We start from the raw sequence: 26,540 nt of genomic DNA, 5'->3' as shown, positions 1-26,540 counted from the left end.
AAAACCGATCTCGCTTGATTTGCAAATACGGGCGGAACATATCAGCATATATATACAGCAGGAGGCAGAATCTATGTCCTCTGTTTTTGCGTTGCCGCTACCTAACCTCTCCCCAAAGCTGTTTTATAAAGCAAGGTTACTGGTTTTCATAAAAATAAATTCGACGTAAATTTGGTTAAAATTACGATGTAATTTTTCTTTAAGCGATTCTGTCCTGTACTAAATGTGCGCAAAGGTACACCTGTGCTGTTACAACACTGGCAGTACTTTGGAAACGTTTTGTCTATATATATTTCGTCTTGACGGTCACTATATGGAAGCCGTCCACGCCAGGAATACCCACCGCCTCAGGAAAAGGACAAATGAGCGAATTCCTCAACATCCCAGGTTACTAGTTACAGAACCATTATAACCATTAAAAGGCCGCTTGTATCGAAACTGCCATGTTTAAAAAAAAAATTATATTGATGAGTTACAGCTCATTCTGTGATTAGCTCTGATATCCTGGAATTATTGTCTGCTACAAGAGCTTCTAAACAGCACTTCTTAGCAGTTCCGAACCTTGGCAGAGAAAATATGTTTATTTGGCGGTTTTCAATAGAATTCGTCGCCAGAACGTGCGAGCCGTTGATGCATGAAATTAGTTAATAGGATTAGAATGGACACAATTGAATGTCCTCGTAAAATAATAATTTCCTTCACTTAGGCAATTCCACAATAAGTGTCCCCGCCTTTCATGCGTCGGGAGTCTGCTGTAACACCGATTCGAAGCCACGCAAGCGCGGTATCCTGCGCGTCCCTCAGACCACTAACAGTCCTACACATGAGACACGTCAGACCCGAAGCGTGAGTCGTTCCGGAAATCGTACGTCCAGGGTGGCCGGCTGTCCCACTTGAAGATGTCGTCGCCTATGAAGTTCACGCAGACCGTAATGATCACGAGGAGCACAAACTTCACCACCAGGCCTGAAAAGAGGATGTCTGGCACCTCAACGTCGGCAACGGAGTACACTATAGCGATGGCCATGGCCGATGATGGCATGACGGTTGACACGCAAGCCGCCATGGTGACCGGTAGGGCATAGTATAGCGGGTGGACGCCCGTGTGCAGCGCCAGGTGCGTCACGATGGGCACGAGGAAGTTGACGATGGCCGTGTGCGCGTGCAGCTCGGTCAGCAGGGTTGAGGCCGTGGCGAGAATCACCTGCGTCTGCAGAGGCGTCAGAAAGTCGAACCACAGCAGCTGCTCGGCCACTCGTGACGACAGCCCGCTAGTCTCCATGGCTGCGGTGATGCTCAGTCCACCGCCAATTGTGAAGGCGACGCTCCAGGGCAGCCTGAGCGGCATGCTCTTCCTGGAGAAAACGAAGCCATTGGCCCGTCCACCCGGAATTGCCGACAGCAGACCTATTATCAGGAAGAGCGCGGCCGCCTGAACTGCTCCCTTCATGTGTTGCTCATCACGATGGTTCCCGGACTTGACAACGTACCAGAGTGTAAGGATCACGATAATAGCCGTGAGAAGTGTTACCTCTTTCAACGTAACTTGGCCGAGAACACGTTTCTTTTTGCGTATTAGTGTCCGTATGGCTTCTTTGTTCCTGGTTTCGTCGATGAGGTCGTAGAGGTTCAAGTATCCGAAGTAGCTGACACACGCGCAGAAGACAGTGGCTGCCACGGACACTGGAAGAGCCACAGCGAGCCAGTTCGCGTTGTTCGACTCTTCCCAGCGAAAGTGGTCTCGGAAGAACCTGACGAGGATACCTCTGGCCGTATTCTCAAAGATGTTGCTGATGCCGCCCACAGTAGAAGCGTACGCCACGCACAACAGCAGTGCTCTCTTAATGTGTAGCAACCGGGAGGGCTCTAGGGCAGCAGACTTGGTTGTGGGAGCCTTGAACACAGAAGGCCGGTGCCGCGGTATGCCGGCGTCTGAGCGGGGTGAGCTAACGACCAAAGGCACAAGCCCCGGAAGATTTTGGACGCTACCGTCGGGGACGACCTCCGAGTCTTCCTCTTCCTCAGGACTTGACACTTCATCTTCGTCTGGAGAATCAGGGGAGCCTTCCGGTGCATCAGATCCAGCGCATGACCCTGGTATTGGGCTCAGGTCTTCTTTGGAACCGGGAGCGCCCGGAGGCTGGACGAAGCCCACCTGCTGCTGTGGTGGAGTAGGTGGGGCGTTCTCGGCCGACATGAGGCGCACCGAGACAGCCGTCTGGAACAGGTCATCATCGAGCACGGTTCTCACCCGCCTGTGCCTCTGTAGGCCGCGAGCCAATGAGGCCGAGATGAGGTCATTTTCCAGCTCGAACATGACTGCCTCCACCACGCTTGCCATCAGAAGCGTGGTCACGCCCGGTGGCAGGACCTGCGAGACGGCGAAGGTGACGAGGGTGAGCCCGACGAGAAGCGAGCGCATGCGGCAGCCGAACAGCGAAAGCAGTGCCAGTGCGGCTCTGGAGTAGAGCTTGGCGTCCTCGCATGCGGACGACAGCATGGACGCTCCGAGCAGAAGCAGCACCCGGCTGTCTTGTAGGAAGTAGACGGCGATGTCGGGGGTGGTAGCTAGGCCGGTGAGCGGCAACAGCAGGCAAGGCAGCGCGAACCAAGTGATGGGCGACGGTACCGAACCGAGTAGCGCCCACGCGGACGTCACCAGGACCACGTACACGCAGGAACTGCTCTGGTCCCGGAACAGGAGGATTGGCGTGGCGGCCACCGTCACCAAGCAGCTGGAGACAGCGCACACAAAAGCGCGGCTGTAGACCGGCTCGGTCTCCTGCATCATGGTGAAACATTAGCTCTGTGGCACGTCCAGGTTGCAGATTCCTTGTTCTGCTTCTTCTTCTTCACTTCGCTCTCAGCCAGATTGGTTGGTTGGTGCCAGAAGAATGACTCGTACCCACTTAGGAGGATTAGCGAGGAAATGTGGGCTAACTGAGAGACAGAAACTGCGCTCGGAATTTAAATAAATCTATGCAGAATGCACTGGAAGTTGGCGTTTAGGGGAAAAAAGTGAATATAAACGGACATAAAAAAGATAATAAGTAAACTGCCCGAAAATGAGGTACAGCATGAAAATGAGTAAACCAACTATAAAATTAAAGTTAAAAAATAAGGAAAGGATAGAAAGAAGGAGAACCGTGAAAAGTACGTAAAGGAATAAAGCAAAAAGATACAGCAGTGAAAGCTGTGAGTACAGGCGCTGGCATGTTTTTTAGAGAAGTCCGCCATGACGTTCTACCGGCTAGCACGGTAGACGGCAAAAACCCAGGACTTTCGCCCTGAATGATCATATTAGAGGAACAGGCAGTGGATGGGCCAGTTGAATAAAAGTATTTTTCAAGTACCTTTTTCGTATAGAGGTGTACCTTCCGCAGAAGAGGGAAAAAATATTTTATCTCTGACTTGTTACAAAATGCACAAAGGGGTGAGGGGACCAGATCGCAGCGGTGCGAATAATAATTTAAATTTGGTACGCCACAGCGAACGTTAGTTAAGTAAATTCGCATGCCCGTGATTGACCAATCCTGCACTACCATGAGTACCGGAGGTGCTCAAGCTCTGAACCTATACTCCGTTTCATACATCAAGTGCAACGCTGTGAAGGCTACACAAGTAGTCCGCAAAGAAAGAAGGTTTATCGCTGCGCGCGGTTTTGTAGCCGTGTGGTCTAACGCGTCGCTCTGGAGAGAAGGCGCTGAATTTTGCAGTACATGGGTTCGAAACCGCGTTCCGACGGTTCTTTATATTTTTTATCACATCTTCTGCGAGTTCAATTCTAAATCTTATTTCGTTCCCAGTAACTCAAACACTACCCGCATGCGGGAATGAACTGCACGTATGGGTTCATTGGATGCATACCGTGCTCATTTGTGCGGGCCGAAACAAGCGCGCACTGATGTTTGACCAGCAATGGCGATTTTGTCGCGATTCTGCAGCATTGTCAGTTTACCTTGTTGATTCTAGCGAGAACTTTGTGTAAGAAAAACACGTTTAATTCATTGATTAGTTAGCACAGCTGCTCCAACCAGGGTGAATTACCAATAGGTGCTCACTTTTAACTTTCGTTTTCGCCGTTGCCCTGATGATCCACTTCTTTCTGGGCCTCTCTTAAAATGCTCAGCATGTTATTGATTATACTGGGCCGCCAGCAGAGCAACGGGTTTAGTTTTTACCGAAACAGTTCGAAACCGACTTTGGCACTGCACTGTGGAGTAGCCCGAAGCACTTGGTGCGAATAACGTATCATTTGGTATTCATGGGAAAAGCCAGAAAGCAGATTTCTGTACTTTATAATACTAAGTTCTGGCACAGAAACGCGTAATACATATTTTAAATTTGTTATTCGCCCTTTCCAGTGCGAATATATGCAACATTTTTGGAATTCTTGTGCGTGATTTATTTATTTCTTCACTACAATGTTTCACCCCGGAAACAAGAGTTATATTTTTTTTTGTGAGTGAAAAGAGAGTTCTTTAAGCTAGGCTCTTATTTGCAAGAGAATCATGGATCGGTCAATTGTTTGTACATACGGAACCTTGATATGGCCTGTTTTTCTGTGTTAGGGAAATGTCTATGGTATAGGTTAATGCTGTGACAAAAAACAGTACTAGCTCATGAAATGGAGATTTGTTGCCATACATAAATGCATACAGGGGCAATACGGATTTTGTGTCATACACAAATAATGCAAGAGGAGGCTGATTTTCGCGGTTTAAAAAACAATTTTTTTTTATAGGAGAGCACCTCTGGTCTATTTCCTGGTGGGATCCGACTTCTTCCTTTCATTCCTTTCTTCCACTCAGTTTTTGCAGAAGTTATATGACTGTTCCGGCTGTATACACTTCACGACCGAACAGGACAGCACTACAATGTAGTGTCTTTCATAGCACGGGTCACTTGGTGACGTTAAACCCCGCAAACGAAACCACACGACGAGGAAACACAGTTTGCTTTGTCGCGGTAACAAAGCCTTCTCGGGGAATCGGCTCCGCATGAAGCAGCGCGAGCAGGCTGGATAGAAAGGTGTTTACGCTACATCTCTGCCAGTTGACCCTCGTGAACAAAGCCGCCACTGACAGGTCACACATTCCAGGGAAGTTCATCAACAATTCCCCCTGCCCTGTATTCGGAATTCTTTGATCGCCCGCAGGTACCTGCGGCACCAGACAATGATGCCAAGATTCCGTATTCTCTTATCATAGGTAAAGCTCATGTTCATTAACCTCCACAAGGTGGGTTTCGTGAAGTTCTGCAAGTTGTCGTGTTCGTTGACAGCCCTTCGCACATTGTCCAGTGTTGGAATCTCCCTTTTGGCGTACATGCTCTGCACTTCCAGACGGATTGCATAGACTGTGAAGCTGTCATGCTTGACGGTTCGCGTGCTTGATATCGTCACGTAGCGAGGTCTTCTCTTTGGAGACACCAACTTCCCACGCAGACACTCCGCCTTCAATTTCGCCACGGCACGAAGAGATACTCTGGTGTCCTCGCTCACAACACTCAGTATTTCCTGCACAGATTTCGCCGGGAAACACATCCTGGTACGGGCGTACACATTTGCAATTACTTGCTTGGCGTTCTTTGACAACGTTGATGTGCAAACCCTCTAAAAAATGCGTACAGGAGACGTGGTCGAAGCCCGCAAACTGAACGCCATTTTTTCAACGCTGCCTTAAAATGTAAACAATAAACGGCGTTCAAGGTTGCGCGGGGAGCGAAAACCTGATGCGAAAGCGACAAACATAAAATACAACCTCGCATATTTCGACCATTTGTCCGGCAGCACGGGCGTTTTTTGTCAAGCTGATGATAAATATTTATGCTTTAAGGTTGCCGGCGAAGCATTTATTGTTTCTGGCTCACCGCAAGCAACCCACTACTTTTGGTCACGGAAGCACACAGCGCAAACAAGAGCGCTACCTTCGACAGCGTTGCACTTGATGTATGAAACGGAGCATTGAGACGCAGATTCAGCCATGCATTGCAGGAGACCTTCTCTAAACGTGCCGAAGTGGGGAAATTTATGGGCGGTAGGATTTCCACCACCGGGCCACCCAACGAAAGCCCCGCCAGAGTGCCTGCCGATTCGTCAAACCAGGTTCCAGCGTGTCCAGGCACCCATACCAGCCGATGTTACCGTAATGATAGTGACAATAAATAAGGCCTTGAGAGAGAGAAATTACTTTATTTTCCAAGCAAGTTGGCTAGTAATGCGTGGTGTCTGCTGGCCTAAGGCTGGTGGCGACGTAGAGAAAATGTGTTTGGGTACGAAAGAGCAGTGCAAGTACAGAGGGAGTCAGTAAGCACTATTGCACGTCGTTTAGCAGAATCTAGCTTTGGAAAAGCTAGGACGATTGATAAATATTCTGCTTGAAAAGAACTAGTGAAGTCAGACAATCGGAGGGAGAAGGCCCAGTCTAAACAGGGATAGAAAATGCTCACTCCTGCCTTCTTCCCGGACAGAGGCGTCGATTGCAATGATTACACGGGAGGGGAAAACAGTAAGGTGATCCCGCAAAAGGCCTGATAAGAGACTCAATTGACGTAATTTATCATTCCTAGAAAAAAACTGTACCGAAAGACTCATCTAAGGATGAGACAGAATGATGAGTTACGGGAACAGACAAGAGGGCCATATTGTCACGAAGCCAGAGACGACGCAGTTGTCTTGAAGGGAAACAAGTTTATTGGAGCGAACTTCTGCTCCTCCCCTAACAACTCAAAGAATACACAGGCGCCGAAGCAGCAATCAACAAAGTGACGTGCGAAGGTGAGCGTTGACGATTCGAATGCCGCAGCGTCTGCTCTGCAGGCGTTTATCTTACGGCGCAAGTGTTTCTCGAACCATCGATTTACATTCAGAACATTGTAGATCAAAGAAGATTATTCTGGGATAGTGACGTTAGGGCGAAACAGTCTGCTTATCTGAATGAGATAGCCCGTACCGTATGAAAATGAAGCATGTAAGACGCACTTCGCTGGGGACACAGATAACAGAGCCGGGCATGGCCGGGCAGTAAAAACAAACAATAAATAAACAAACCCATACATGGTTCGCGGCATTACCCCCATTCTAAGAGTGCATCGACCCGATGCTAAAATAAAAGGAAGTCCGAACAAACAACAAAAACGTTCGTCATCGTGCAAAGTCAGGTTTCAAGCGAACCACGTGGACGACTTCGGGCCGCTTGCGTCGTCGTGATGTTCCGGAATCACCATCGGGGATCACCTCGTAGGTAAGTTGCCCGACACGTCGTAGAATCTGGTAGGGTCCGAAATACCATCGCAGAAGCTCCTCACTCAGTCCGCGTCGTCGGATGGGAGTGCAAACTCAAACGCGATCCCCTGGGTGGTACTCGGCGTCTCGTCGTCGGAGATTGTAGCCGCCAGCATCTGCCAGCTGCTGGTCCGTTGTACGAAGTAGAGCGAGCTGGCGGGCCTGCTCCGCACGCTGAAGGTATCCTTGGATGTCGAGGTTGAGGTCGCCGTCTTCTGCATGCGGAAGCATGGCATCAAGCATCGTAGTCGGCCGTCTTCCGTAGAGAAGCTCCAACGGCGTCATCTGCGTAGTTTCCTGGATAGCCACGGGAGCTCTTCGTCCCAAGTCTTGTGTCCAACGTCGACTTACATTGACAGCATATCTGCGATTGTCTTGTTCAGACGTTCTGTTAGTCCGTTCGTTTGGGGGTGGTATGGCGTCGTTCTTCGGTGATCCGTGTTACTGTAGCGTAATATTCCTTGCATCAGCTCCGCAGTAATGGCTGTTCCGCGGTCCGTGATTAGGACTTCCGGGGCTCCGTGTCGCAGCACAACTTGCCTTATGAAGAACTTTGCGACTTCTTGTGCCGTCCCCCTCGGAAGAGCGGTGGTCTCTGCGTAGCGCGTCATGTAGTCTGTCGCTACGACAATCCACTTGTTCTCAGATCGGGATGTAGGGAACGGGCCCAGAAGGTCCATTCCAATCTGTTGGAAGGGCCTCGATGGGACGGCCATCGGCTGCAGAAGTCCGGCGGGTCTCGTCGGTGGCGTTTTTCGTCGCTGGCAGTCACGGCAGCTCCAGACGTAGTGGGTGACGTCGAATGTAAGGCGGGGCCAGTAGTACTTTGCCTTGATTTTTCCAATTGTGCGGGCTGTGCCGAGATGTCCGGAAGACGGGTCGTCGTGGCACGCTTCCAAAATTTCGTCACGAAGGTCTGCAGGGATGACAAGAAGATAATTCATTCTCGTTCCGGGGCTGAAATTCTTCTTCACGAGAACGGAGCTTTTCAGGCTGATTGCTGGTAGGTTGCGTTTGAAGGTCCCAGGCACGGCGACGTTGCCTCCTTCGAGGTAGTTGATTCTGACGCGTAAGTCGGGGTCGGCACGCTGCTGGACGGCTAGGTCGCTCTCTGTCACGAATCCGCCGAACACGCTGTCTTCATCAGAGTCTTGTGGTGGTGAGTCGACGTGAGCGCGGGACAGGCAGTCGGCGTCGGAGTGTTTCCTCCCGGATTTATAGACTACTGTAACGTCGAATTCTTGCAGGCGCAAGCTCCACCTACCAAGACGGCCAGAGGGGTCCTTCAAATTGGCGAGCCAACACAGCGCATGGTGGTCTGTAACAACCTTGAATTGTTTACCGTGAACGTATAGGACTTCTACGCCGTCGGACGCGCCCCGCGAACCACAAGCAATGACCTACTCCGCGGCTGTTCGTTGACCCCGTCCTTCTCCAACGCGTCTTCAAGAAGCCCCGCCGTGCCGCCGTCCACTGTCGCCCGTACGACCCCCTGCAGCCCAAAACCAGACGCCGAGGAATACGGACGTATGGCGAGCCCCCGATAATCGTCCGCTGTGCTACCACGGCGGAGAGGCCGACCATATGTATACCATCACTGTCCCTACAAGAGGCTCGGTTTTCGAGGGTTCTCCGTCGACACCCCACGCTCCGACCCGGCCAGCGCCCTACTGAGATAGAAGAATAAATCTCCAACACCAACCGAGGACCAGACCACTTCAACCCTTCATCGTCGCCCTACCCGTACCAGTCTCCGAACCACCGTAGCACTGCTGACTTCTCACGTGGAAAGTCCCCGAGCCTACGCGGGGGAAACTAAAAGCAGAAAATTCTGGAGGTAATGTTGCACGATCGCGGAAAAATGAAAACCCTCCAACGACGCAGCGACTCGCTGAACACCATGCCCTCAGCCCGACGGCCCGATCAAACCCTGACGTGACTCCCGAACGCGACGACAGCAAAACGGCGGGACGCGTACCCGACATGACCGCACCTGCTGCTGCCGATCCGGCGAAGACGACGACGCATAGTGGCCGACCGTCAACACCTCCAAGCAGAGATACGACGCCACGACGCACCCGGAACTCGAGGAAGGCGGCGTCCGACGTTCAGCTGTCAATCGACGGCTTTGATGTAGTCGCCCTCATATACACTGGAGCCGACTACTCAGTAATGAGCGTATCATTCGTGTCTAAGCTGAAGAAAGTTATGACCAGATGGGACGGTCCGCACATACGCACAGCAGGAGGCCACCTCGTGACGCCAAGTGGAACGTGCACATCGCGCGTCACCATACACGGCACAACGTACCCTGCGGCGTTCGTTACGGGGATGGATACCCCGCACCTTCACCAGAGGTCACGAAGCCAGAGACGACGCAGTTGTCTTCAAGGAAAACAAGTTTATTAGAGCCAACTTGTGCTTCCCTAAGAACTCAAAGAATACACAGGCGACGAAGCAGCAATCAACAAAGTGACGTGCGAAGGCGAGCGTCGTTGATTAGAAAGCCGCGGCGTCTGCTCTGCAGCTTTTTATCTTTCGACGCGAGTGTTTAGATCAAAGAAGATTATTCTGGGCTAGTGACATTAGGGCGAAACAGTCTGCTTATCTGAATGAGATAGCCCGTGCGGCATAAAAATAAAGCATGGAAGACGCGCTTCGCTGGGGATACGGACAACAGACCCGGGCGTGGCCGGGCAGTAAAAACAAACAGTAAATAAAAAAACTCATGCATGGTTCGCGGCCATATGTAACGGGTCTAGTACGAATTGTACAAAAATCACTTGTGGGCGTTTGAACCGGGGCCAAGGGCTGCTGAAAAACAACGACAGCCATCATAGAAAGACAATTTGCGGTCTGGGTATTGGCGACGCCATTACTATAGAGGCAAGAAAGGTTCCATTACTCTTATAAAAGCAACAAATGTGAGCGCGTTCCGGCGGGACACCAGTGGGGGAATTCGAGCTTCCATGTATAAAACGTTGACGCATATCGTGGAAGACCCATACTTAGTCAGTCTTAGGGCTTGCGGTTCTAGCGTTACCAGCCGCCGAAGCTGGTAATTTGGGCTTCTCGGGAAAAGCACACATCCAAATACTAAGATTGGCCGGACGTACATTCGGTAGATCATTAATAAAGGGTCACAGCGCATACCAAATCTCTTGTGACTTAAGCTTCTCAATAGCGAAACAGACTTCGCACCCTTAGCAGTAATATGGTCAATGTGTGGACGCCAACTGAGAATGTATTCGTATATCATTCCTACGTATTTTAAGAAATGGACCTGGGGAATTTTTCGTTGTCGATAAATGAGGAAAACGGGGCCTAGACCACCCACAGGACAGACACGGAGAGCACATTTGCCCACATTTATGTTAAAGCATAGACCATCGCTAAGCCTCTAAGGCGTGTAGATTGGTCTGCAGACGTTGGTACAATGTGTGAATGACTGGCTGAAGAAAAAAAAAGCAACGTCGACGTAAGCGTACACCTGAACGTCTGGATGTGTTCGAACGGAGCTCATTAGAATATTAAAAAGCACAGTGACAAAACAGAGCCCCGGAGAGAACAGGCTTCGCTCTGAACAAAAAAAAATTTCTGCGAGACAGAAAATTGCAAATACATGAGATGATGTATTTTGGGAAAGGGTAACGCTTAAGCCTATCAAATAAAATTTGGTTCTCAACGCTGTCGTAAGCATTGGTGACATCCAAGGTATACTAGGACGGCAACTTCTCTTCGTGAGCATGCCAACTGAATGTGGCTCTGCAGATCACTGCAAGCAGACTGTATTGAACAGCCCTGCTTGAAACCTCCCTGTTTGCCGCACAAGATATTATGACATTCGAATTTTTTTTCGATTTGAGTGAGTACAATTCTTTCTACCGTTTTTACTAGATTCGACGGGACCAGAATGGGTCTAATATCATCAATCACAAATCCCAAACCTTGTTTTTAAGGAGGAGGGAGGACCACCTTAGCCAGCCGTCACTCAGGTGGAACCCTCAGATGCCGTAAAGAGTGATTAACCACATGTATAGTAAAGAGGCGGGGGACTCAATGAACAGAACTTTCAGCACGTTATTAGGTCCTGTGATGTTATCAGGTCCTGGAGCTGAGTTGGGGGCTCGACGGAATCGCTCCTCGAGTTCTGTCAGGGTGGCTTCCTCCTAGTCATCCTGTCCATATCACCGTGAGGACGGATAGCACCGCTGATGTAATACGCGTATGCAATCCTAGAGCAGTACGGTTGAGAAAATCTTGTGTTTCATCCGGGGCGTTGTTAACAGAATCAACACTCTGGTCGGGAGGAGCCACTTTCAAACTGCGTAACAACCTAAATAGGGCAGTTTTTTTACGCGGGTCCGCTAGAAGAGAACAACTTCCTGTGGGCACCCTGAAAGTTCTTCTTTCTTCGCGCTGAAACAAAATCGCGAAAAGAGCGACAGCAACATGACGGAATTTTTTATTTTTATTTATTTTTTTTAATTTATTGATACTGCTAGCCTCAACTCTGGATGCTGTTGCAGGATTGGGGGAATGTTCTCGAACATATGTTCGAGAACATGCACCCTTTAGTTACATTTCTTCGGTTTTCTGTACCACCCTCCACCCCACTGGTGTTTAGCTCATGCCCACACTGCAGAATTGCTGTATGTGACCACATAGTCTAATACTACAGTGTACTAATACACTACTGTATGTGACCCCACAGTCGAACCTATCCGTCGAGTGAGAAAGGATACCGCCATTGCTGAAGAAGGCATGAAGCGGTGCAAGTGCTGCGGAGGTATGCGACTACGCGGAACAAATAAAAAGTGAAACGTTGCTTTTTTTAATCACTGAAACAGCGCCTACTCATGAGCTTAAGGTCGTTCGTGTTTTCGGTAGATTCTCTACAGTCTGTTTGTCCATCTATAGACTCAGAAAACGATTGCCAAAGATTCCTTTTGCTCGGGACGGGCCCCGCATCGTTGATGTGGCCAGAGCCCCTCTCGATCAGCCCGTTTCACCGAGGCCTCTGTTTGTTTTCTCCCTGTGAATTACGCGAATGGTGATACATTAAATGTGCGGAATATGTTTATGTCTTTCACATCATCAGCATAACAGCAACCACGCCCAGCATCCAGCCGAGTTTGGGCAGGGCGCATACAGGGAATTACGCGTTATGAAATTTCGCACCGTATCTGCTTAAACTGCGGAGCGCTTCTCAGCGTTGCCAGATTGAAAAGAGGCTTCGACACCAGCTTTATGCCAAAATTTCACCAGATTTCACCAGCAATAAAAAAATGTCAGATATGACGTATTTCCGGCTACTTCACTTATTTTTAATCGTCGGCAGCAAATCACGTCTTCTTACTGTTTTTTTTTTTTCATTTTCACTGCCCTCTTACAGCCTAAATTAAATCATTTTCTCGATAAAATACTAAACGCATAAGAAAGGAGTCCAAACACACGTACTAGAATACAGTTCTTAACATTGAAAGCTTCGACACTTAAAGACACATTTTTTGTTCAGAAGTAAGCAAAACAAACGCATAAGAACGAAGTTCAAACACAAAATGACAAAGTTCGGTTCATGAAAGGGTTCGAAGTCAAGATTTCAGGCAAAAATTGCTAAGCATGAAACCCAGTTACATTACAGGTAATTCATAGTCACACAGACATCAAATATCCGTTGACACCACGCACATTCACCACTGATAATTCATAAGAACACGGAAAAACAAACGGATAGAACAATCGCCTGAGTTTACTGTTACAATGATTCTTGTGTCGCGCTCCTTAGGCGTGTCGTGTCAGCGTTCCACGATGGAGCTTGAGGGATTTACGGCAGAGCTTGCAGAACGGTGGCCTTCCGTTTGCCGACCCCACGCTAGTCAGCCTCAAAAGTATTTGCTTTCTGGAATGTACACAATCACCACACGTGAGAGCGTCCATCCGCGTGCGCACACGTAAAGCACCGACCCGAACGGATAGCTAGGAACAGATGGGAACAATATAACCAACACCGTATGCGAGCAAAAACTGCGCGTAGAGCTAGGAGCTAGAAGCGACAATAGAAAGCTTGACTACTACCACATGTGATGGAGCACCAACTTCCCACTGACCGCCGCGCACAAACGGCACAAATACAATGCCCGAAACGGGGAAACAGCGGAGAGGAACAAAACAATAACAAGCCTTACGTCTCACAAAACGTATCCTCCCAGGTCACGTGGTTCTTTCTCTCTCGCGCACTCCTTACGCAAAAAAAATGGCATCATACATCACGCCTCCTTAAAGGTCATGTGATGTAGTTTTTTCTCTCACACTCCAACTCACGTCTGCGCGCACAGCATGCGAGAGAGAGAGAGAAAGAGGGAGAAAGAGAAAGAGTCTCCCTCTCTGAAATGCGCGCTGGAAATTGTCCCCCCAATGGTCACTTCCTAGTGCGACCGAGTGTGTATGTGGGCAAGAATGTAGCGGTAGCTACGGGATGCAAATCAAACCGCTAACAAAACGGCATAAATTTGAATAGTTTAGGTGACAAGCCATGTCACAAAATGTTTCACCAGTTTTCACCAAATATCATTTGGTGTAGCCATTTCGGGACATAAACACCAGGCGCCCCCAAATTTCACCAGATTTTCAAAATCTGGTGCCGAATTTCACCATCTGGCAACGCTGGCGCTTCTTTTTTACCGCCCCGTTTTGAGCCATCATGGCGCAAGACAGGGTTGCTGAGGGCGGATTGAGCTTTGTGTAATTACACGGGTAAATCCTGAGCCAAATTGTTTACGATTGCACACATGGGCAATCCGGCCGGGAGATCCTCATCAACGTCACCGGAAAGAGACCAGTTTTCCATCGCCTGGCCACCGGCCGCTGCTTCGTTTTTATTTTGCCAGCATTACTTTGCAAGGACTGGTGGGGCACTCTGTCGGTGCCAGGAAGAAACTAGTGAGTAAACTGTGTCGTCTTCGCGCCGATAGAATGCGCGGGCGCCAGGAAACTAACTTGGCGCACAAATTCAGCTATGGGCTGCGCACAAAACAGGGGCCGGACTGGTGTGAGGAAAGCTTTTCTCATTGGTGGATGTAGATGCCTGCACCGTTTCGTCTGCACAGGGCAGAGGGGGTACACGCACCTGGAACAAATATTTAATCTAGAAGCATTGTATCTTATTTCAGGTGGCGGGCATCATTTCACACGGTATCTGCATTCTTGTTAAGTAAACATTCAGGCAAAACTATGTTCAATTTGTTCCATTAAAAAGTTACGATTACATCGAGCAAGCATAGCCAAAAATAGCCATTTATAAAGTTGCAGAGCATGGAAGCGAAATTCTAATAATTGGGTAGAGATTACGAGACTGCAATGAACCACACACAAAAGTGTATTTTTATGTGAAAAATGTATGGCAGCATATGATCGACGTCCAATTGCGAGTGCGTGCGCTTAGTGATAAACGGTGATAACCAGTGTTATAACCAGCGCATGGGACGCTGTACAGCGATGGGTCCTGTGGAGTCTTGCCGCTTGAATCGGTGCGTTATATCAATCAGCAATAATAAAATATCTGTCGAAACTTTGTAAGCATCATCGCTGCACCCGGTGAGATAATCATGATCGGTACTCGTGATCATGTGAGCAGCTGAAGCTGATTCGCCTTTCACTCATCGCCATTTTATAAGTAGAACACCACCATGTCACCGGGATGCCACGCCTCTTGGTCTCCTGTTATTTTACATTTTGGTGCCGAATCCCGGGAAGTTTGCTCTCTGCGATTCGGAGCCGTCCGAATTTTGGACCCCTGGATGCCAACGACGGACCGTTTTGATGGCCAGATCGACGATGGTGCTACCCGAGGCCGCCCGACGCGATGAGCAGACAAGGCGACGCGGCATCCTCACTTCCGACTATCCGACTATTTTTTTCGATGGGTCTAGAATGCTATACAGTCGAGCCCGCTTATAACGAATACATCGGGAAACTGAAATCAGTTCGCTATATCCGCTTTTCGCTTTAAGTGGACTCAAAATCTATGTATACAAATGGTAACGGGAAACGAAGATGTGTTCGTTATAGCCGCTATATCGTTAAAACTGGGTTCGCTATAAGTGGGCTATACTGTACTGCAAAAGCTGAGGGTAATGTCGCAGCTCACCGCGCAATGAAAGACAGATTACCTTTGATGCACGAACAAAGTGTTTCTCAATCTACGATGCGCCTGCATCAGGAACACGTACGCCACATTAGGATTGACCGTAATGATGAGTGATGTTTGCGACGTGTAGGCAAGTTTTCTGCGCCAGCTATGGAAGAGTAAAATTGTATTAAGATTGTTAAACGAGCAACTGAACTGTTCATAGAACTCGATAACTTAGACGAGGAATTAGCCACCAACTTCGAATATGAAGGCGAAATTATTCGTTATGGGGTGAATGTATTATCAATTGAAAGGTAAAAAACGTGACACGCTACAGCAGGGCCAGATCTTAAAGCATTGAATTCATTCACAGACTCCGGAGAGTTTTTGAAACTGACAGAGAAATGCTATAACCCAAGTGATTTCAAAACTTGGAATGAAGAAGCCTTCTTGCTAGAAATTTCGCCTCCGTGTGACTTGTTATCCAAAGCCGAATGTGAAAGGAAGACCTTCTTATTGGCGTCGCCTGACCTTTAATTGGAAGATTCCTTATTTTCGTGTTCGCTTCAAGAATTTCCCCGGATGATGGAGGGGGAAATATGCTGCTCATCGAACCCCGTGAAGCTGGCAGAAGATGCGTATCTGGAGTTTTTGAAAGACGTGGAAAGAAGATTGCCGCATCACGTACGCAACAACGCACTCAAACGAAAATGATACGCTGGAGGGACCGTTCGGAGAATCAGAATGAATTTCATGAAGAATATCTAATTACCGCAGCACAGAGTTCTAGAGATATGCGGATGCCTCCAAGACACTGTTTTGAGGCCGCTTTGAAAAAACCTGAATTCGAATCAGAGTTAAAAAGCACCGAAGACAACCAGCGAAGACCCGGCTACGTCGACTGCACGGACACTATTGGGGTGTGATCAAAAGACGGGACAGCCGTCTCAACATCTGACTACTTCAATGAATTCGACAGGAACAAACTTGATGTACTCAACGGACGCGGACTGACCACAGTTTCTTTCTGGGTGGAGGACATGTAGAAACTCTGTAGTCAGAATCGCTGCACCGATGAGATCATTATCACCGCTGCTCGTCCTCACGTGAGCAGTTTTAGCTCGAGCTGCTTTGTCTTTCGCATATAGTCATTTTGTGAGTACAACCCCACCGTGTCACCGGGATGTCACGGCCCTTGGTCTACTCTGATTTCACAATATCTTCTATAATTTGCACGTATTTGCAGCTGCGTGCGAATTTCCTTTTGGGGCTGTAAACTTGTAATGGAAAATGTTCGACTGAGTTCTGTGGTTAAAAACATTAAGTTAAAGTTTATGCGTTCTACATTGAATTAAACATGTGGTTATCTCTTTGTTGTCAACCACCTTTCTTCATCGTTTTAAAGTATTATAGTCAGGCAGCTATAAAAATCCCCTCAATTAGCTTCCTTACGGCGGAGCTATTAGCGGTGCGTTGTTCGGAATTTTCACGTTGTCGTCGTCGTCGTCATCAGGACCAAAAGACGCTTTGCGGCGGTTTCGCCGGCGAAGCCAATTATCCTCCTAAAGCTACGTAATTATCAATCTAAAATTGATACTTTGGAAAAATATATAGCTCAACTAACCACCAATATGGCTCTTGCACATCACCGAGCTACATTTTCAAGATTATAGTATTTCTTAGGCTACTTAAGTCCTAAAAGTTTGGTCTGTCTGTCTGTCTGTCTGTCTGTCTGTCTGTCTGTCTGTCTGTCTGTCTGTCTGTCTGTCTGTCTGTCTGGCCGTCTCTGGGCCTTGATTCAGCCTTCCGGCTAAAAGTAAAAAGAATACTTGAACGAGAAGTTTACGTAGCCAAAACTATTCCGAACCTCTAAAACCAGAAACATACTTCGTACTTGTCGATATTCTTAAGAAAAAAGAAAACATTAGGAATATTTGAGCCAAACATCAATGCGCACGTGCTACTCGTGGTGTTCTATTAATTGAAAACAAATGTGTGCTTGATATTTGCAATGGCAAACAAAGAATTACCCGTCGAAAACAATATTTTGACGCAATAATATAATAAGAGCTCGCGTGAGCCCGGACCTCATGGTCTAGGTTTGAGGTCCAACGGTAACTCTGGGTCGAAGGCCTAGCCAGGGGGGGTGTGTTTAGGTGCCAGAAGATTTATAAGTGGCACATGCTCCCCTCCTTTCAGCTTTTTCCCTCCCATACTTTTTTACTTCATCTATAAATTTAAACGTAACAACTAGAATAAGATAAGAAAACAAAAATAAGGTATTGCTCGGGCGCAGACTATCTTTTCAAATTTTTGTTACCGGCGGGGTATAACACCCCCTGAAAAGTATCTCTGGATACGCAATTGTTCGGGGTCCAACTCGGGGTCCGAGTCTAACGGGAACAAAAGGTTCCATTTGAGGGCGCAAGCAGTAGCACGCGGGAAAATTGAATTGATTTTAGGAAACCTCCTCCGTGTTTAACGTGGGAAGATCGAAAGGGCGAGAAAGAACACGAGACGTGAGCGGGAGAGGAAAAAGCATTTACGTGGCAGGGGCGGTAGAAGATCGCAAGAGAAGATTCACCTCTCTGTAAATGTCGTCAAAAGACTACATTTACGGAGGAGTGCGGAAACACGCGAACAATATTATCTGTCGCGATTAGTCAGTACACTGTAGAGCTGTAAACGCTTGGGAATCGCCGTCTGCTGCCAACACATGGGCTTCCACGGGAGGAGTATTGTCACAGAAAACAACGGGTTTTATCGGAACTATTCCGAATCAATTACGTCTGACTGCTCACCTGGCTAGATAAGCTTAGCCTTTACAATAGAACCTCGATATAGTGAAGTGGCTTGGACAGTAAAAAGAGTTCACTATATTAGTGTCCTTGCTATATCAGTATGGGCTCTTTTACCATGGATACTCCGTTTGAAATTCCTTTTAGTTAAGAATAGTTGATTTTCCCTAGACTCCCAACACAGAACCATTTTATTAAATGTGGCATAAGTAGTGCAGTGGTCGGGAGAGCTCCAGGATCGTTCTTTGCACAGATGCTCAATCACGAGCTCTTAAAAGTGTCTCAACGCGTACGAAGGCTTGGTAGTCAGCCCGTTTCGTCTGTTGAGTGTGCAGTGCCGTTCTGATGCCATGGGCCGATATGACCTGAGCTCTGAATGCAGGCATCGTCGCTTCATCATCACACGTTTTGTCAGGCGTGATTACTTGCTGCTGCCAATCTTGCGTGGGATGTCATCGCATATTTCATTGTTTATGAAGACCTCGGAAGTTTACTTCTCCCTGCCGCATTGCACGAAGGCTTCGAACCTGTAATGGTCGTCTGTGTTTAGACTGCCGCACGACGACTGCCGTACTTGTGCTTCCCTTCACTTGCACGTTCCCAGACGCAGCTCACGGGGTCGAAATCTGAAAATGGTAGGGCTTTCGTGCGGGTACAGGCAAGTTCTCATTGCTCTGGAACTAGATGCCAGACTGCCAGACTCAGCGTCTTATCCTCTAAACCCTGCCGCTCGTTTAACGGGGACACCGCTTCTAAATTTCTTACCTTAGTTTAGTGAATTATTGATGTTTTATGTGTTTTTATATCCGTTTCTTCACTATAACCGTCTTCACTATAAAGGGAAAAAAATACACACAGGTCTAGGAATGTAAAATTAAGGCCGCGGTTCGCTCTCACTATATACAGGTCTTCAATATATGCAGGTTCACAATATCGAGGTTCTACTGTATGAATAATTATATTTCGCAGTTTTGTTACGAAAACTTCTATCTGCTGTTTCTATGCGATGCTCGATATCCTACATTAGCGGAAATTTTATTGTTGGCTGCATGAATTCGGGACTTGTGTGTATTGCGGTGAAGATGGACCACGGGACTGTCTGAGGGTGCGCTGAATTTGAAACAGGAACCCGTAGGTACGCATATTTGACTGAACTTACAGCATCAATAGTGCGTCACAGTGGTTAATATTTCCTACTTTAATGCGTGACAGATGGAGTGACAAAAAATCACCACGATTGGGCAGTATAGCGAAGGCGTATTCAGCTTCGTCAAATACCTAGCGTACGGTGATTCGGTTCTCTGGGCTGAGAGTAGTCCGGTAATTTGTCCACGTGACAGCTCATTGTAAAACATTTTCTAATTATTTTCTAAAGCTGAAGTGTTTAGCTTTTACTTATGCGTAAGGTCAAGATAAACTGCGTTCTACAAAGCTGTAATCCCGCACAGATCCTAGCAGTGGTCCGAAACTTTTTTTTTTTTTTTTTTTTGCTGCTTCGTTGTAATTCGACGAGTGAGTTTAACTGCTACGCCAAACTCAATAGTTTCGTTTGCCAGTATCGTTGCATGCTCACTTCTTACTAAAACACGACCGCATCATTTGCAGTGCGGAGAGCTTTGCGTTTTCTTATGCGCGGACAGAGAGCCTAAATTTTGTTCATGCATTGCCGGCTTTGAGCAGAGACTGAAAGAGAAAAACCAGAAATATACCTAAACGGCTGCAGCTCCGCGGTCAGACAACGCCGGCATAAAAACAGGCACTTTAAGTACTCGAACTCATCGCGTGGGGACGTGACGAGAATCCGAAGGTTCAAAGTGCATCGCCGTCGTACATGGAAATCTCCATACCTGCAGATCGAGATGTCCAGCCAGGGGTCGTTGCCAAACATAAGCGCCGCGCGACGTACTCACTGCAGTCGCGGTCAACAACACGTATTCATCTGTATGCCTTCCCGAACATGCCCGCGTTATCCACTGTTAACATTTCATGGTGATAGAAAATAGCCAGCGCAAGAAAGACGAGGACTAATAGGCTAATAGGCGAGGTGCCTTAAAACCATGGAAACGAACAATTGCAAATATAGTCTTAGCATATAGAGTGCTGAGTGACGCGGGAAGAAAGAAGGTAATTACGTTCGGCGATGGTACTTGTTGATTGGTGCATCCTTAAGGCATTAGCAAGAGCTCTGAACGCCCTGAATTTAAGATGTAAGCTGTAGGTAGCATCGACAATCCTCAGAGCGATCTAGCTTAGGATTGAAAAATAGTCTGAAAAGTTGAATTTTACCCCAGCATCGAGGAAGGCGGTTGAGAGAAAATATGGGATAAGTCTTGTTAAAGAACTACTGCGATAAGGCCAAGCTCAATTATATTTACAGATGGCCAGACGAAATTAACTCAACTCCATCTATTATTTGCATTGCTTGCACTGCTAAAAATTAAAGAAGCATACAAAATTGATTAGCAGGAGTGTTTACAGTGTTTCATTAAAAGATTGAGAATCTGGAATTATTTTATTGTTTTTTTTTCTTCAGATCCGCACTTGCATCCTCCTGGCCCTAGCCTCGTGCGCCTTTGCCGGCTACCTCGGCTACCCGTACAGCTACTCCGTGGCCGCTCCAACCTATGCCGCCTACCGCGCTCCACTGGCCTCTGTGGCCACCGTGCACCACGCCCCCGCCTACGGCTACGGATTCGGATACCCGGCCTATGGCTACGGACTCGGCAGCTACGGTCTGAGCTACGGATACGGCCTCCTAGAGCTCGGTTACACCACCCTTCTGGGCAAGAAATGTAAACAATTCGCCTTTATCAGTCGAATTTTCTAAAAAATTTATGTCCCTTAAATACCTGGCGCGTACTCCTTCAAAGCTGGCTGATAGCGGTCGGGTCACCAAAGTTTACAGGTAGCGGTGACGGGCGGTGCAAAAAGTTCTGGCAGGTTGCCTGGTTCTCCTCCACCACGTGCTTCATTGGCGACGATGATTCCATAGTTGGAATATATTAATGGTCCGCCGGGATCATGTGACACGGTTACTTTTAGTGGCTGGTTCCTCCTTGCGGCGATGCTTGTAGCCGAAAGAGTACGGTGAAGGAAAGGAAAAAAAAACATGTAGCGGTGCTTCTGATAAGTGCTAAGTATGGGTGAAAGGCGAATGCATAGAGTACTCGTATTCAGAGCTGCACTGGAGTTTTTTCTATGCAGACATCGTGGTACTAGTTTAAGCTTACACCGCACTGTTAACACTACAAGGCAAAGCGGAGAAATGTATGTATAATCAATTATGAAGCAACAGCGAACAAGGAGCTGAAAGTTTTTCGCTTCAGTCAGGCGGACGCTGAAGTGAATGTTATTGGTAAACCTAGAGACCAAACAACACACTTTCGTGCAACGCGTTGCACTTTCCCTTCGCAGTTGCGGCTGTGTTTTTTTTTTGTTATTACTAATGCTTGTATTTTTTGCAGGAACTCACGGGATATAGAAGAAACCATGGCGCACGGGGCTGTTACTGTTGAATAAAGCGTTCAATATTTCCCTCTTCGTCTGGTGTTCTTTCTTTCCTTCTGAATTTAGCCGAAACTTGAAATATACAGGAACAATTGGTGTCTACTCATATGTACTTACGCGGGTCCTGTGCTCGCGATAATGCGTTATTACTTGCATACTTTCTATATGTACACATGCCAGGAATTATCCCTTAACCTACCGAATGCGGCGTCTATTTGTTTATCCTAGTTAAAATGAGCGACTAGTCAGCTATCACCAACGGGGATAAATGTTTTCAACACTCAGAGTTAAATGTTCAGGCATCACTATACCGAACAAGGCTACAGGCGAACCCTAATGTTGCAACTGCGACGATATTACGCGGTAATTTTTCCAGGCCCTCTAACATGCGCCTTCGGCGTCCACATCGCCATCCATCTAGAGAGCATGCGTGCCGCGTGGGCTCGAGTGTTTCTGCTTCCAGGCCTTCCACTGCCAGTACAATAAATATCCTCTCTTTCAATGTAAAACTTTTCCCTGTTGCTGCATTTGTTGAAGCTCAGCACGAAAACAATTTGTAGGATATGTGGTCTTGTGGTTTTCTTAAACGAATTCTGAGCCATTTGCTGTATGCCTGATTAGCCGGATGCATGTGATCGGCGTCTTAGGCCTTTGCGCCTTGGCGTTTCCGCCCACGGAGATAAAACCGTTAGTCGGTAGAGGTATACAGCTGTACAGTCAAACCCGAGTATAACGAACCAGGATAGAGCGAATCATGCTATATATCGAACAAAGAAAGATCCGTTACGAAAATACGCTCGAAATATCCTAGAATTGCCACCAAAATCCATGGTACCGGAGCGGCGATCGAGATGTCGATAGGCTGCGATGGCGATTTTTAGCCTCCCATGGAGCGACGTGACTCCCGGCACTTTCTGCAACTGTTAACGATGTGACTGACCCACGATTAAACCTTCCCAGTGAGCGAGTCCGGTCCAGCATGGAAGCATCTGCGAACTGTGGGAAGAACCCGCCAACGTTCCCAATGTGGTGCTGAAAGGAGTGCCCTTCGAGGATTGCCTGACGACGTTGCCCCTCGGACGCCGATACCGTCGCCGATGTCATGGCTGCTGGCGCTGCTGGAAGCACCGTAGAGGCGGGGGATGTCGCGAGCGGAAGCCGTCCGATGCTTAACGAGGCGCTCTCGGCAGTCAATGTGTTCCACCAATATTGCTTCGGTATTGAAGGACACGGACTGCAACTGATGCAAATGACGCCTCATGTAGAGAATGTTGTGCTAGTTGACGCCACCAAAACGAAAGTGAAAAAAAGAATCACCGCTTTTTGGGGAAAGTAGGTAGTTACAGCGGAAAGCAGCTTCATTGCTTGCAATAAAGATAGTTTTCTGTATGGTAATGGGATACTTTATTATGTTCGTTTCTGCATGCGGGGATGGAAGGAGGAGGGGGGGAGGGGTCCCGCGTACAGCGAACTCGTAACAAAAAACTCGTTATTGGCGGGTTCGGCTATTTCGAACTATAAGATATATCGAACTAATGGGGACGCATATTTCCGTTCACCATAACCGGGTTTGACCGTGCTGTAAAAATGTAGAGCCCACCCTAGGAAGATGGAAGACCAGCGAAGCTGTATTGGCGGATAACATCGAGTTGTGCATGGTGACCAACTATGTTGACCGAACACAGACACGTATACACGTTTCTTAAAACATAGTTTAAATTATTTCCAAGAAAATTTGTTTCGGGGCATCTTTTATAAAAGAACAGTTACAGCCACTTTCTGTAACCATACTCTCTCCGTAGATGGCCATGTGCCGACAGCAGACGGGAATTCTGAAACGCCTACAGCATTACTGTGTTCTAAGTAATTATGACAAGCAAATGGAACTCCTTGTAATAATACAGTAGTCTTAGCGCACGATTAACATGCAATTGTTTTTCGTACTGTTGTGGCAAAACTAGCGTTACAGCCGTTTTCTTACTAGCATTTCGGGTGAAGTTGACTTTGCGACGAGATGTATTTTCTCGCTCACAGGAAAAGGCCCCGGAACCCTTGTAATTAAAGCTGGGCGTTAAAAGGGCGAGCAGGCGAACATGGACGAAGGGTTTCATATTTTATAATTGAAATTGCAATATTATGACTTTCAGACGGAAACATGCTAAATGTTATGAACACCTTCCGTGTATCGTTGACCTCAGAGTGGATGAGAAAAAAAAGTCAAGCGATATGAACGACATAGTGTACCTAAACTGCACACCCTCGTATATTCATTGATTCATTCATTCAAAGGAACCAGAGCGGCTCCTCTTCTCCGCGATTCTTGCTTCCCGGTGGTGCCCTTCCGGGCCGGCACAGTTGTCGATGTTGCTCGTGTCCGTGGAGCTGTCCTTGTCTGGAACCACGATGCTGTTCCTCCCACTGGCGCTGTTTGAGGAGAAAAGGAGTCTTAAACCTTTTACGGCACTTCTTGTCACCAGTCGTGTGGCCTTCGCCACAGATTGCACACTTCAGTTCACAAATATGATTGTCTGGTGGGTTATCGAGATTGCAGCTCTTGCAGAAGGGCTTGTCCGGTTGGGGGAAAACATCTGCGCGGTGTCCGAGTCGACCACAGCTCGTGCAGAATTCGTGCTTCTTCTAATGGAGGAAGCAGCGATACTCTGCACCTCTATAGTAGACTAGTATGGGACGCGGCGGCCCTCGAAGACGATAATGACTGAGTTCGTTTTGCCAATGCGTCGGGCCTGTAAAACCGCTGGGTTCTTCTTGTAGTTCTTGTAGACGAGGCTGCGTGTGATGTCGTGTGCGGTGTCATAGTCAGGAATATTATGGATCACTCCCTTGGTAGTGTCCTCCGGGGGGGCGTATGCGGTGATCTCGTAACTGTGCTCGCCGAAACGGAGCTGTCGGATTCCGTTGTACTTTTAGGCGTGAGCCACCTTTGGGGTGCCGACGACTATGATGTTTTGTTTGGGGCTTGTCCAAAGTAAATAGTCTCCGGCTTCTTCCTTCTTGATTGCTGCGGCGGAGAGAACACTCTCTCTGATCTGTGCGTCATTCAATTTGGCGACGTCAAATCCGGCCCGCGGTGTGAGGACGATCTTTATGCCCTCTTTCGGCAGCCGCGGCTGGCGCTGCAACCGTATTGCTTGGTTGCGCTTTGGCTCTGGAGTCTTGCTGACAGATGAGGCACTACCGGCGCCTGCATGGTTGCCTCTGGGAGTCGTTCTGGGCTAGGTTTAGCCGTGCGAGTGCCTTGCCACTTCTTTTCCGGTGACTCGAGAGCCAACCAGCATCATTTTCGAAGTCTTCGGGTGAAATAGTCTCACCCCCTACTTAAACGACATCCATATTGCACGACGAAGAAGTCCGCGGCGCGGTTTGGGGTGCGTCCTCCCCGCGGTCACGTCCGAAAGCCCCGTGGCGCCCGGCGCCATCGACCAGGCAAGGCGGTGGTTCCAAAGCGCTGGTTATGGTTAGCTTCTTGCGGCGTGGCCGCTCGGTGAAATGGGTGTAAAAAGCCTACCGGTGGGCCAGGATTTGTCGTAGTTGGTTCTTGGAAGACCTGGAAGACTTCGGTACACGATAACGGAGCTTTCAAAAGGTTGGTCGTGGAATTTACGCCACAATAGGGAAAGATCTCAGAGCCCATGCGAAGCACGTTTGCTTGCATGCGCGCACGTGACGCTCCTCCAAGCATTCGTTGAAAGCGGCGCGCGACATGGTGTTGTGGACGCACGTGTTTTAAAGACGATAGTCTTTCTTGGGGGATTAAGCAGGGCCAGTGCGACGAAGCCCGAAGCAAAGCCCACGAAAAACTTTACAGCAGCCGATCCGACGTAATGTACACAGATGCGGCCAGTTACTCAGATAACCAAACTATGGTGGCAGTGGTAACATCTAAGAACGCCCTCATCACCACCGCTTCAATCCGGACAACTTCCTCCCTGGACGCTGAAGAATTAGCTATTGCGCCCGCCCTTACCCAAACCACCTCCAAGATTATATTGACGGACTCGCAAGCCGCCTGCCGCAGGCTCTTGTCGGGACGGGTGGCCCCCGCCACAAACCGACTTTTGAATGAACATCCGCCTGCCCATCGGGTGGACATTGTGTGGACTCCCGCCCACTCTGCACTGACGGGCAACAATTTTGCTCATCAACAGGCTCGAGACCTCACTCACCGAGCAGCTGAGACCGGGGATGTTTCCGCACCTCTCCTCACCTACCAAGAAATCACCCAATACTACCGAACCACGAGACAGACCTTCCCTAGTCTTCACACATCTTTGACCAAAAGCCAAGAAACCACACTCAGACAAATTCAAGGAGGTACTTTTCCCCACCCTATCCGTCTGCATTTACTCTTCCCTACACAGTACTCTGATAAGTGTACATTATGCCACGAACCAGGAACTCTGGCACACATATTATTCGACTGCTCAAAAAACTCGGACCTTCCGCCTCTGAACCCGTCCCCTTCCCCTGAGCAGTGGGAGATACTGCTGTCCAGCTGTCGACCTGAGGACCAGCTCCTGCCTGGACAGCACATGGGCTCCTGGACTGAGGACCCACTCTCGCATTATTGCGTAATAAAGTTGTCTCGCTCTCTCTCTTTCTTGGGCTACTTAAACCCAGAAATTTTGGTTTGTCTGTCTGTCTGTCTGTCCGTCCGTCTGTCTGTGGCTCGATTCAGCCACCCGGCCAAAGTAGAATGCTTATACTGCGCAATAGTCTTATTCACTCACAGCCAAATGTAAACGTCTAAGCCCGGTTTATATGTTGATAGTTGTCATCTTTGTTGAACATGAACAAGACA

The 26,540-nt window shown here is 48.2% G+C and overlaps 2 protein-coding genes across 2 annotated transcripts; one reads left to right on the top strand and one right to left on the bottom strand.

Moving 5' to 3' along the window:
- Positions 1 to 817: 817 nt before the first annotated feature.
- Positions 818 to 2,791, bottom strand: LOC144145008 (solute carrier family 13 member 2-like). The gene has a single exon (XM_077676508.1). The coding sequence runs from the start codon at positions 2,789 to 2,791 to the stop codon at positions 818 to 820; it is 1,974 nt and encodes a 657-aa protein (XP_077532634.1).
- Positions 2,792 to 12,049: 9,258 nt separating this feature from the next.
- Positions 12,050 to 21,749, top strand: LOC144145007 (uncharacterized). Its single transcript, XM_077676507.1, has 3 exons — positions 12,050 to 12,074; positions 20,713 to 21,006; positions 21,679 to 21,749. Coding segments are annotated over exons 1-3 (321 nt in total). The 3' UTR covers positions 21,681 to 21,749.
- Positions 21,750 to 26,540: the final 4,791 nt, after the last annotated feature.

The sequence above is a fragment of the Haemaphysalis longicornis genome, unplaced genomic scaffold, assembly GCF_048455015.1.
Source record: "Haemaphysalis longicornis isolate Haplotype H1 unplaced genomic scaffold, Haemaphysalis longicornis Haplotype H1 scaffold_7, whole genome shotgun sequence".
Lineage (NCBI taxonomy): Eukaryota > Metazoa > Arthropoda > Arachnida > Ixodida > Ixodidae > Haemaphysalis > Haemaphysalis longicornis.
Note: the sequence above shows the minus strand (reverse complement) of the source record. Positions and strands in the feature narration are given on the sequence as shown.